Genomic DNA, 12,484 nt, shown 5'->3' on the forward strand with positions numbered 1-12,484 from the left:
TTACTTCTCGGGAGAGGAAGACCTGGCTGAATCTGTCTTACGGGCATCTACTCTTCCAGACTCTCTGCATGTTTCTGGGACTCTGAGCTTCAAGAATGACCCTTCAGTGATTTCCGTCTCAGTTCACAGAAAGGAACTCAGGAGGAGCCTGGAAAGCACTCTTACAACCACCATCATGAGGGGGAGTCTGCTGCATCGGGGGCTCAGGGGAGGGGTGACTGCGTGCAAAGAGGACCCGAGAGCTCTGGGACCCTGGCGCAAGTACCACCCGCACGTGACCCTTCCCCTGGGCACGACACACCGAACTTCTTATGGATTCCGTAAGCCAGGCTCTCCCTCCAACTCCGAGGTGTAACAGGAAGCCTGGCTCAGCACAGCCTGCAGGGGGAGCTCCCCATCTGCCTTGGTTCTGGGGGTCTCAGTGCTCAGGGGTATCATGAAAAGACCTTCGGGACAGAGGGACTCCTCCACCCCTGGGGAACAGGGACAAGATGGAAAGGACTTCGGACAGTCAACAATCTTCATCCTGACGTCTAAGTGGTCGCTGCACAGCCCTGTGGGTGTGGCTCAGTGGGTTGGAGCATCCTCCTGTACATTACAAGATTGTGGATTCCATTCCCAGTCAGGGCACATGCCCAGGTTGGGGGTTCAATTCCAAGTATTACGGGAGGGATGGGAGGCAACCGATTGATGTTTCTCTCTCACATCAATGCTCTCTCTCTCTCTCTCTCTCTCTCTCTCTCTCTCTCTCTCTCTCTCACACACACACACACACACACACACACACACACACCAGTAAGCATATCCCTGGGGAGGATTACAAATAAATAAATTAGATAACTGGCCACTGACAGCTTGCTACTCGGGCCATCAGGGGACGGTGTGAAATACCCTGTTTCCCCAAAAATAAGACAGTGTCTTATATTAATTTTTTCTCCCAAAGTTGCGCTTGGTCTTATTTTCGGAGGATGTCTTATTTTCGGGGAAACACGGGCACGTATAGTGGGGAGCGTCCAGGACAGCACTCGCTCATCTTTGCTCCCTGCAGCGCTGGCCACATGCACCATAAGCACCCTCACTGAACATCTCACGGAGGAGAAAACCGCTCTTTGAAAAGCAGCACCATAAAAAATGTCCTGGATGTAGCCAGCTGCAGACCATCAAGACTGAGCGCTCTGGCCAAGACAGTCCTGGGCAATCAAGGCCCCGTAACAGCACCACTAGGGAGGCAGTTTCAGCTCATCCCCAGCCATGGGCTGGGCCGACCACATTGGGAAAAGGCAATGATTGCCTGTACAAGTTTAAAACATCATATAAAGCCAAAATATAAAAAATTTTAAAAAGCATTTTTCAAAAGAAAAAATTTTTCCAAGAAAAACTTTTTCAAACACTTGCTTCTCTGTCTCTGTGTGTACTGGATTCTAAATATAGATACATATAAATATTATACTATAAATCAGTGCAGTTATAGATGAACACACATACATGTATATATACATACAAGCTCCTACACACAAAATGGAAGACCCCAATGAGCATGTTGTCTGAAGCTTTCTACAATTCAGGGTACACAGTCACCTCAGTGTGCCTGGCTCGGGACGTACCCGAAAGATCTTGTTGCCAAACTTGCACACTTTGGTGTCTTCCGGGGGCACATGTACGAGGCACTCCTCACAGCAGGCCTCCTCGCCCTTGTCGCAGCCGCCGGCCTGGGAGCACTTCTTCTTACACACCACAGTGGAGTCCTGCGGGCCCAGAGGCAGACGAGATTAAAATGATGCCCACCCGCACCCAACGCCCTCCCTGGCCTTCCGCTAACAACCTGCAAATCACCGCTTCCAAATACAGTTTGAAGATTCCGAATTTTAATTTATTGCAATCGACCTTTCATCCACTTCAAACTATTGTTTGTTGACTCAATATCTGGACTATGCAAAGTAGACTCTCTACCTTACCAGGGTTTATAATTTAATGCTCAAGGGACTAACGGTTCTGCTTCAGCCACTGTGTGGCAAGAAGGTCCAGTTCACAATAGACTAGCCAGTTCCGGTCCTGTTCCTCTTTCCTTCACTCACAGCGCCCTCTGGGGCTCCTGCCTGGCTTTGTGCCACCTTCTAGGAGTTCAGCACAAAGGCAGGGTATCTCTGATCAAAGAGCAAAATTCACAGTTCATGTTCCATCTCAAAATGAAATCGATTAGTGTCTTCTGTGTTCGAACAGGAATGGAAGGAGCAATTCCTAAACTGGACCTGGGTTCCAGAGCTCTTCCATCAACTGTGTGACCTTCACGTGGCCACTTAACCTCTAAGGGTGACAAGTTGATACCTGTAACTTTAAGGTGTGAGGCCTAGTTTCTAAAGAAGTGGTATTCCATGAACGAAATAGCTTAGTGAACTGCGTCTGCTAATTTATTCAGCCACACACTGAAGAGAGGTGAAGAAAAGGAAACTTCCCTAGTTCCCCAGCCAACTAGACACAACTCCACCTGGAGCAGGTCGACAGCTGGGCGGACTGTAAAAGCTGAACACCCATGAAATTTAGTGCAAGACAGGGTTGAAGAAAAGAAGTGTCCCAGGTAGATCAGCAATCCCCTCAGAGTGTTGCGTTAAGGTGAGAACAATAGCAGAGAAATGAGGTGAAACCCCCTCCAAGACATAGACCCCACTGGTAAGCTTTGAGCCAGGACGCATGTCTGAGCATTATATACATGTAGGATGTATAAATCAACCTATGTAACTTCTGTAGCGTAGGGAGTGGCTATAGGGTTAAGCCTCAGACTGACCTGCTGGCAAAGCCACAAACAAGTCCCAGCTTAGAGAGCACAGCCCCCTTAGCATAAATAAGCTTGGCCTTATGACACTCTCTAGATCCTATCTGGGAAGCTAATGGGCTGTCTGAGGTGCAGTAAGTGTTGCCAAAACTAGTGAAACTCACAAGAACATTGTAACTATGGTGATCACTACCTTGTTTACCTCTGACTATAAAATAAAGCATCAGCTTGCCTTCTGGATTTTTTCTTTGTGGCCTCAGCCAGACACAGGAAGATCCACCTAGATCAGTGGTTGGCAAACCTCGGCACGTGAGCCACATGTGGCTCTCGAACTGTGGTTTGCCTCTCTGTTGACTAATGAATTTGCCAACCACTGCAATAGACTAAATGTTACCGTATAGTTGGAAGCTATTAGGATTAGCAATTGTGGTATATTGCTTGCAAAGAGGTAAAGGGTAGTTAGTCGACCACTGATCTAGACCCAGCTTATTCTCTTTGTCTGTCTTTTCTATATCCTTCGCCACCCTCCCTCAGGTTGTGCTAGCATGACACACTGTAGATTCTATGCTAATTTTATAACTTTAAGAGGTACTTCTGGTACAATCTACTATACTTTCATGGATTAATTATACAAGATTAATATGACACTGACGTGATCCTTCAAATGCCACTTGATATCCTTTATATCTATCAAAGGTGATGAAACTTTTTTCTGCCAAGGGCCATTTGGATATTTATAACATCATTGTTGGGTCATACAAAATTATCAACTTAAAAACTAGTCAGCTAGTCAAACACTTAATTAACTCACCCCTAATACCTTGGCAGTTCAAGACCAAATGATTTTGTGGGCCTAACACATCCCACAGGTCAGATGTTCCCACCGCTGCTCTAAGCAAAGAGAAAATAATACTGACTATCCTAAATGATTGCAGCCTGCTTTTTCAGGGGATGTCTGGCTTTCCTGCAATCAAGAGAATTGGGAATGACATGGGTTTTATCAAAAGCTCAGTATCCCCAAGAGGAAGCTATAACCCGTGAAGTTCCTGGAGAGGAAGAGAAGTCCTGAGGATGGAGGCCAAGGCTAAGAGCAGGAATAGCCATCTGTTTACCATAGGAGAACACAAGCCAGGAAGAGAGGAGGGAGCCTCGGGAAAGTCCTTTCAGTCTCAGTGCCAAGGAACACTCAGGGCAGCCCTTACTCAGCCACCTCCCTGCAGCAGGGCTGTTACATAACAACGCCTTCCATGGGTAATCAGGACCTTCTGAACCCTCATCGCAGCTACTGACTCAGAGCTGGTGTTGAGCAAACTTCCCCTCTGGCCCTCTCTTGCCCTTTAGTTATTAAAAACAAAACCACCACCAACAGCACCACACTCATGCTACACAGATGTTTGGGTGAACTCACTAATGATTGACCCTAAAGCCCTCCATATAAATGATTCTCTTCTTGGTTCCAAAAATAAATCGCCACATAAACCCAGTCTAGAAATGCAGGATGTGTATCCCTTTATAATGGGGGAGTGGTGCAATTCTTTCTTTACCAGTCATTAGGCTCCGGTTGCCTTTTGAGAAAAGTGAGGGATGCCTCAAATAAGGAATGACACCGTGAACAAAACATAAATACTCCCTTCCCAAACTACCAGGTTGATCTTGTGATGGATGCACGGAAAACCCATGCCGCTCTTTTCTCTCGCATGTAAGGCCACTTTTATTGCCAGGAGTGCCAGAGGTTTCACTGTGGATCATCAGCTCCAGAGAACGCTGCCATGTGCATTTGTCTGAGTTTAGCAAGTGCTGCAGACAGCCCCTCAGTTCAGTTCTCACCACCAAAAACTAACTTGCTATTCTCGGGGATGACAGTGAATGGTAATTTGAGTCCTTGTGACCTTAAGTGTGAATTCACCCTAACGCGGCATCAAGAATGCCTCCCCCTGATAAATGGCACATCGTGTTTGGCCACAATGTTAACACTAAAGCCCAAGCTGCTCTAATGGCAGCCCCTCAGAACCACCATACCCTGCAGGTGCACGCCGTGCAATCGTCGTACAGAAACGAGGATCCGTTGTCATAAACGTCACTGCGGAAGAGGCAGCTTCCAAACGGGAGGTCAAACACTTTCCTTTGACCTAGAGGGAAGCAACAGCACAGTGTAAGCAAGGCGGAAGCCAAGAATGTCCCCCTGGGTCATTAGCAATTACAGCACAGGCAGTTCAACAAGCAGATGCTCCCAGGGCATGCCCCGGAGTCATTAATTTAGAGAGTTTTTCTTACAAAGAGTTTGATTGCACACTATACATCAACAAATCTTCACTGAATATCCATATACTGAACCAAGAGGATTAAGACATAGACCTTCCCTCATGGAGCTCAGAATCTACTGGGGAAGCAAACTCATGAAACATGATTTCGGCACAAATGTATGCTATGTTCTGGAAAGAAGCCAATCTGGGAACCATGAGGAAAGGAGGACAGAGAAGACTTCTCAAAGGATGGGATGCCTGAGTTACATTGAAGAATGAGTAAAATTATGCAGAAAGCGAATATTGGAAGGAAGGAGGCAAGATATCCCATGGAGGAAAAGAATGAGCAAATAAAAAAAAAAATAATTACAGAGCATTTCAGTTGAACAAGTTACAAGTCCATTGGCATAAAGGGTGAAGCTAACTCAAAGAGTCCATGGAGGCAGAATCCAACTAAATATGCCAAGGGTCCAGGCATCGTATCTCTGCAGAATTAATTTAGTTTGCCTTTCCCTATAATTTACCTCCATATGCTTCCTGTATTTTCTGAAGTGGACTTAAATTATCCTTGGCAACAGGCAGGATATAAATAAATATGTAGATATAGTTAAGCTTTCATCTCCACCATTAAAATAGATGTTCTGAGGAAGTCTTCTCCTCTTAGAATGAATAGCCCCTTCCTGTTCCTTTTACTACAGGTATAGTCCTCAATATTGTTGCCTGGATGGATGATGGATGATGGATGGATGGATGGATGGATGGACGGACAGACAGATGGCTACAGTTAGTATATCACTGAGCAAAAAGACTCTTCAACAAGTTGATGCCTCCCCTGAACAAATGTAACCAATGGCTTAAATTATCTAGCGTAAAATGTGGATTTTATCTAAAAAAAAAAAAAAAATCTTAGTGTTAATTAGTTTAGAGTTTTTCTTACAAAGCCTTGTACTCATTAATCATGCCAAAAAGTGCAAGGTGGTATGTATTATCATTATGAGTTGTGGGATCATCTAAATATGACCCTGGGCCATGTCACTTTCTCTTAAAGGGGCATCCTGTGCTCTGTGTACACAAAACTCTGACCAGGCTCTTCACTGAAAAGGAAAAAAGAGGAGAATGCTGTGATATCAAAGACAGAGGTATGTCACATGAATGAATCTTGGTGATAGGAAAATTTAACAGCAAATCAGTATCCAAGCAGCCAAAATTCTAATTAGTCTAAGATTTCAGTATCTAAATAGTATCCTGGTATTTTCTTTCCTATCTTTTGTGTGTATATGTAGGTGGGGTATGTTTCTTTCTACTCCCTCCCAAAAACAAACAAACAAGCAAACAAACAAAAAACATAAAATTTTACCTTAATCTCAAAGTCATCATGGCCCAAAATGAGATAAAAACATTCAAAAAAGTGGTTCAGAGACTCCGTGTACAGGCCGATTTGAGTCATTTCCACAATATTCCACTGGGGTTTAGCACAACCAAAAAAAAAAAAAAATGGTTTCCTTTGGGAGAATTATGATTTTCAAGTTTCCTAAGACTTTCTGTTCCTTTTGTAGTCAGTCTTATGACCACAGATGGACCGAAAAATCTGCCTTCAATACAGCAGCCATTGCTCATGTGAGAAACTCTGACTGACTCAGCATGTCCATGGGACTGGCTCCAAAACATTAATCAATCCTACTCATCTTACAGGCCAGGTGCCAGAAGCCATCTCCTCTGAGGTGACTTTCCTGTTTAGGTGGCCCATGGCATGATGATCCCACCCACGGTGAATGGGCTAATTGACCAAGAAGCACACAGATCAATGGCAATATCATGTCTAAACAAGTCTCCTTCATCCTTATAATTATTTCATATTTACTTAAAAATTATCTGTGTGTGTGGGTGTGTGTGTGTGTGTGTGGCAAAAAGGCAAACATTATTGGGTAAAGAGGAGAAACCTGCCTTAATTGATGAGGCACCTCCATTTGCCAATTTGGTTGTAGGAAGACAGACTTAAGAGTATGGCTGTGATAAGCTGGGAATGAGAAAAAGAAATCAACAGGATGTGTTGGAATTGGGAAAAGCAAGCTATGAAAGAAAGGCAAGAGGGTTCAAGAAAATGGTGTGGGCAGTACTGGAAACTGAAGCCCAAATAAGAGAGACAAATGGTAAATTTTTTCTAAAGGCAAAATGGCTAAGACAAACCAAGGATGCTGATTATCTCATTGTATGCTGTTCCCTGTGCTTCGCTGTAAAGTGACCATCCTCGTTGACTGCAAACTTTCAGTAAAATCTGAGGCACAAGCCTTGGCTCAACAACATTATCAGAGGTGAGAGACTGGATGGGAGGATCTCTAAAAGGACAAAATATAGGAGGAGGAGGAGGAGGAGGAGGAAGAGGAGGAGGGTAAAGTAGAAAAGGAGGGGGGATAAGAAAGAGGAAGAAGAGGTGGAGGGGAGTGAGGAAGAGGAGGAGGAAGAGGGGAATGAAAAGAGGAGGAGGAGGAGGAGGAGGGAATGAGAAAGAGAAGGAGGAAGGGGAAGAGGGAAAAAAGAAGAAGAGCACAAGGAGCAAGAGAGGCAGGGGGAAGAAAAGGAGCAGAGACAAAAATAACAGGAGCAGAAACACAAAGCCAGAAGTGACTGGGGAAAATATGAGTTCCCTCAAGGGTCCCTGGAGATTCTGGTGGGGTTGCTGGATGCTCTAGTGTACGCATATGATGGCTCAAGCTACTTTTATTTCAATCTTAAACCTCTAACTCCAGAGACTAAGGATCATATGGAGGAAGCTGGCATGTGGATGATAAACCAAAGCCAACCAACCTCATGCTCCAGAGTCTCCCTCATACACTGTCTCCTTTCCAGTGGTGATGTGTGTGCTGCCTCCATGCCACCAGGGCAGTTGGGCTGCAGCAGCTTCAAGCACAGGCTTAGGCATCCCAGAGAATCGTGTTCAGGTGCCAACCTGTCACCCCCTGGCTATGCCCTTCCAGACCTTCCCTCTGGGGACAATAAAACTAATTATCGCACCTAAATCCCACATTCAAATGATGTCATGTATTTGGTATCTACATAGCACAGCTTCTGGAGATGATTCTTTATGGAATCTATTGAGGTGACCTGGTTAACAAAATTACACAGGTTTCAGGTGCACATAAGATTCTTAAGATTACATGGGGAAAAGCATATAAACTTCTCATGGTGCTCAGTACAGGAAATGTGCAATGAGAAAGAGCTAGTGCTTCCCGTTTTTGGCTATTACCCATGGTTCCCTCCTAAGCCTCTTGTTTTGGCATGCTATGCTTTTCCCTCTGAAAGTACCAGGAATCTGTATTCCTCTGTTTACTTCACATGCCTTTAGAATCTGCCCCGACTCATCAGATGCTCCATTAAAGGCAGGGTCTTCAATAATGTTCTCCCACAAGAGGGCATTGCCCCAGGCTGTCTGGTGCTCCAGGCACAGACACAGGGAGGCCAAGGGAGAAGAAATCTCCCCAGAGGCCTCAGAAAAGAGAATACCTCCCCTTCCCCCAGTCTCTCATGCCCACCTGATGCTCCTTTAATTAGAGAGGTTTCCATGAAGACAAGACACCCTGAGGACCCAGCACAGCCATGAGGATGAATACGCTCAGTGGAAACCAGTGAGAATATATTACAATGTTCTTTGACCTTAAAACTGTCACTCACCCAAACATTTGGGGCAGCACTGTCCCGGGGGAACGTGGCTAAGGTGCTGAGGACAGGAGAGAATGGGACAGACCTCGCGCACGCACTGTGTCCTGCCTCCCTGAAGGAGAGAGAGAGAGAGAAGCACATTTAGCCAAGTCAGTGAATGCAGATCCGATGACCAAGGTTTCTGGACCAAACCAGGGCCTTCCCTCATATTAAATCCCTGGTGACTGCTGGGAGCCAGGTAACTTCTCCCAAGCCTCCTCCTCCCTTCCCTGCAGACCACAGGAGCTGCACCAGCAATGCCCTCCGAGAGATGATGAGGGCATAACTCTCACCCTGGCCAGGCCTCTATCTGTCCTCCTGAGGACCAGCCCATGTCGCAGTGCCTGAGATTTGTGGCTTTCAGGACTAAAACTGGGAAAGTGTCAGGCAAACCAGGATGAGGTGGCCTCCCTCCCTCACCCCAAGCAAGCCAAGGAACCCCCTCTTTCAACCCCATCGCTTTGTAGGCCCTGCACGTCTTTCCCCAGAAAGGCTCCCCTGCCTGCCACAGCTTACTGCTGTTCCTGGGATGGCTCAGAGGGGTTGGGATCAGGGGAGGCAGCCAATCTGCTCAGAATGGGCGCACTGCAGGCCGGTATTCAGACGAACAATTGCACTGAATTTACCAAGCTAACCTAATCTGTCCATGACCTCGGTAGAGGGTATATGAAACTGAGATGGCTGGCAGAGCTTCCGTGTACCCGGGGAGAAGTCAAGAGCCTTCAGATAGTGTCCCTGCCCCCCATTCTCAACCCTCCAGCCTCTGTGACTGCTGACGCCCATTCCTTCCTCCTAGAAGGTGCACACACAGCATGCCCACTCCCTTCTCTCTCACTCAGAGTGGCACCTGGTTGTCAAACTTGTAACTGAATCTCCAGAAAGCTGGCACTGGGGAAAAACAGGATGAAACACAACAAAAACACCAGCTTTGGAGTCACCTTACACCCAACACCTTTGCAGGGCTCATGGGAAAACTACCCTGTGCAAAATGAATTTGCTATCAAATTTGTGAATGATTTCTACCAGTTGGCTTCTCTGGGGTTTGAGGCAGAAACCAAATTAAGAGCCTCAGGCATCCGTTGTCTCAGGCTGATAACTTATATTTCAAGAGGCCTTGGGAAAGGAGGGACTGGCCTCCCAGAGCCTGAGCCTGGCGGGGAAAGGAGGCCCCTCGCATTTCCTCTGTCCCCAGCACCTTCTGCAGGGACCCCGCATAGCGCCTGGGTCACAGCCAGCCCTCCCCGCACACTGCCGCCTCCTGCAGTTGCCGCCTTCTCTTCCTGTTCTTGCCATTTGTGTTATTATAGTTTATTTTTTTGGTGGGGATGGATGAAAAGGGTAGGGCACATGATGTCTTTTTAAATATTTATGATTTTTAAACCACTTTACTGTTGGATCCTTCCCCAAACCAATAAAGAACATGTGAAAACACCACAATGAGCTCTTCTGTTGCTTTTACATTATTTTCAGGTCAGCAAGAATCACTAAAAAGCTCCTCAGAACGCTGGCTGTTCCAGGAGCGGTTTCTCTCTGGACTCTGCAGAATCCGAAAGTCTGGCCCTTCATCGGACTCCAGGAACATGGACTCTGAGGACAGAGCAGACGCTGAGGTCTGCCCCGGCTTATACATAAACCACAAATGTCAGATCAAGAGGAAGGACACAGGCTGCCCTTAGCTTTTCATTTCCAAGAAGTCTATCTGCAAATAATCCCCCAAAATGTGGGAGCTCTGGCTGCATGAGGCGAGCTGTGTGCGGGCTTCTCTTGGGAGCACAGAGGACGGATTCTTCTCGGGGACACTCTCTGTTCTTGTTGGATCAGCATCTATTTTTCAGGCATGTTTTAAAGTTACAATTTTTTACATGTTGCATAATTGCATAGGAGTGGACTTGTCCAACACTTTGGAAAGCTGGCAAAAGATTCTGTGGACTCCAGTAATTTTCCTTACAATGAGGTCAGAGAGCGCGTTTTGCATACATAATGCAGCTGCGGAGTGTGTCTCCCCAGAGTCCTCTCAAGTAACTTGAACTCTAATGGGGGTTTGCTGGTTTGGTCGAGTTTTATTTGGTTTGGGTTGCAGCTTGTGGCACAGTCCCAGTCCCCAGGCTGCCTGCCCAGGGATGCCTCCACAGAGCCCCAGGCCCGTTGGCTCACAAGCTGCTTCTTTCTATGATTTCAGCTCCGCAGGGACTCTGGTTAAACTATAAGCTGTGGCTGTGCTGTAAACTAAAAGTGGTCAAGTAGCAGAAGTAAACATTTCTGTTTCTAAAAATGTACGAATTTTTAGAAATTCGGGCTCTGTCGGATGATTGCCATCGCCTTCTCGTTAGCATCCCTGCCTCAACTCTCTTCCACTAATTGACCCTGGAAGGTTCCATATGGTCAGGACTCCTTTCCAGCACACATCCATCATTTCATTATTTGATCAAATATTGGAGGCCTAGCATATGCTGGGGATATACCAGTGAATATAACCTCCATAAATCACTTTCCTGATATAACTGGCATCACCACTGAGCATGCCCCCATGCTAAGGTAGAGGATGAATTACCACTGCATTCTGGGTCAAGTTCAACCCACTCAGGCTACAAGTCACTCAATGATATTTGTTTGTTTGTTTTTTCTTCCAACACAGAGGCACTACATTTCCCAGACTCTTTTGCAGTTAGGTGTGGCTATGTGACTCAGTTCCAGTCAACAGGAGGTGAATGGAAATAATAGACCACAAAAATCTTTGGTACAAACCAGATAGAAAGGGGGGTGAGGGAAGATAGGAGAGGCTGAAGGGGGTATAAATGATGATGGAAGAAGACTTGGCATGGGGTGAACATACAATACATAGATGATGTATTATAGAACTTTACACCTATATAATTTTATGAACCAATATCACCCCAAGAAGTTAAAAACAAATAAAGTTTTAAAAATCACAATTCTCCATGCTCTCTCTTCTGGATAGATAACAAGCTGAATGGAGGGCACATTTAGAACTTCATAAAAAATGGAAAAAGCCTGCTTCCCTAAGTCACCATATGGAAATCTACCCACTGTTTAATGAGCAAGGGGAAAAACAAACAAACAAACAAACAAACAAACAAAGCAAAACACTGCATGAAAACACTTGGATATATTAGTTCTCTATTATCACAGTTAGCCTACTTTGTCAAGATACCCATAATCTTCTTTCCAATCTTCTTTCCTCCCCCTCCAACCTAAAGAAAAAGTCCAGGATATTTTATATATATTAAAGGCCCAGTGCATGAATTCATGCATGGTTGGGGTCCAGTCAGCCTGGCCAGGGAAGAAAGGGGACATGGGCAGTTGGCCAGCCTGCCTGCTGATCGAACTCCTGGTCAAATTCCTGGTCAAGGGGACAATTTGCATATTAACATTTTATTATATAGGATATACACTGAGTGGTCAGATTATTTAGCATTCAGAGATCATAATAATTTGGCCACTCAGTGTATTTTATACACACCTCTTTCCCTCTCTCCCCACATCATTGACCCATATGGAAATCCTGCTTCATTCCAGGTCTATCTCAAGCCTCCTCCTATCTATGAAGCCTTCTAAATCTGTTTGTGTCCCAGTCACCTCTTCCGTCTTCCCATATCTCTTCCTTTCTCATCTATTCTCCTGTATTTTTGACACATGCAAGACAACACTGATTTTGGCTTCACACTAGATTATTGTTGGGGCAGGAATCAGTCCTGAGAGCCCAACATCCTTCATAAAGTGATGGGCTTAAGGAATATTTCAGTAAAAGTTTGTT

The 12,484-nt window shown here is 45.6% G+C and overlaps 1 protein-coding gene across 3 annotated transcripts in view; it reads right to left on the reverse strand.

Moving 5' to 3' along the window:
- Positions 1–12,484, reverse strand: part of BMPER (BMP binding endothelial regulator) — a 187,498-nt gene that overhangs the window by 76,402 nt on the left and 98,612 nt on the right. For all 3 annotated transcript variants that reach the window (XM_045578644.1, XM_036429887.2, XM_036429886.2), the window contains exons 7-9: positions 8,683–8,782; positions 4,790–4,899; positions 1,605–1,745 (exon numbers count right to left, since the gene is read on the reverse strand). In XM_045578644.1, coding sequence (XP_045434600.1) covers positions 1,605–1,745; positions 4,790–4,899; positions 8,683–8,782 — 351 coding nt within the window. The remainder of the gene's footprint in view (positions 1–1,604; positions 1,746–4,789; positions 4,900–8,682; positions 8,783–12,484) is intronic.

Source organism: Pipistrellus kuhlii, unplaced genomic scaffold (assembly GCF_014108245.1).
Source record: "Pipistrellus kuhlii isolate mPipKuh1 unplaced genomic scaffold, mPipKuh1.p scaffold_m20_p_10, whole genome shotgun sequence".
Classification (NCBI taxonomy): Eukaryota; Metazoa; Chordata; class Mammalia; order Chiroptera; family Vespertilionidae; genus Pipistrellus; species Pipistrellus kuhlii.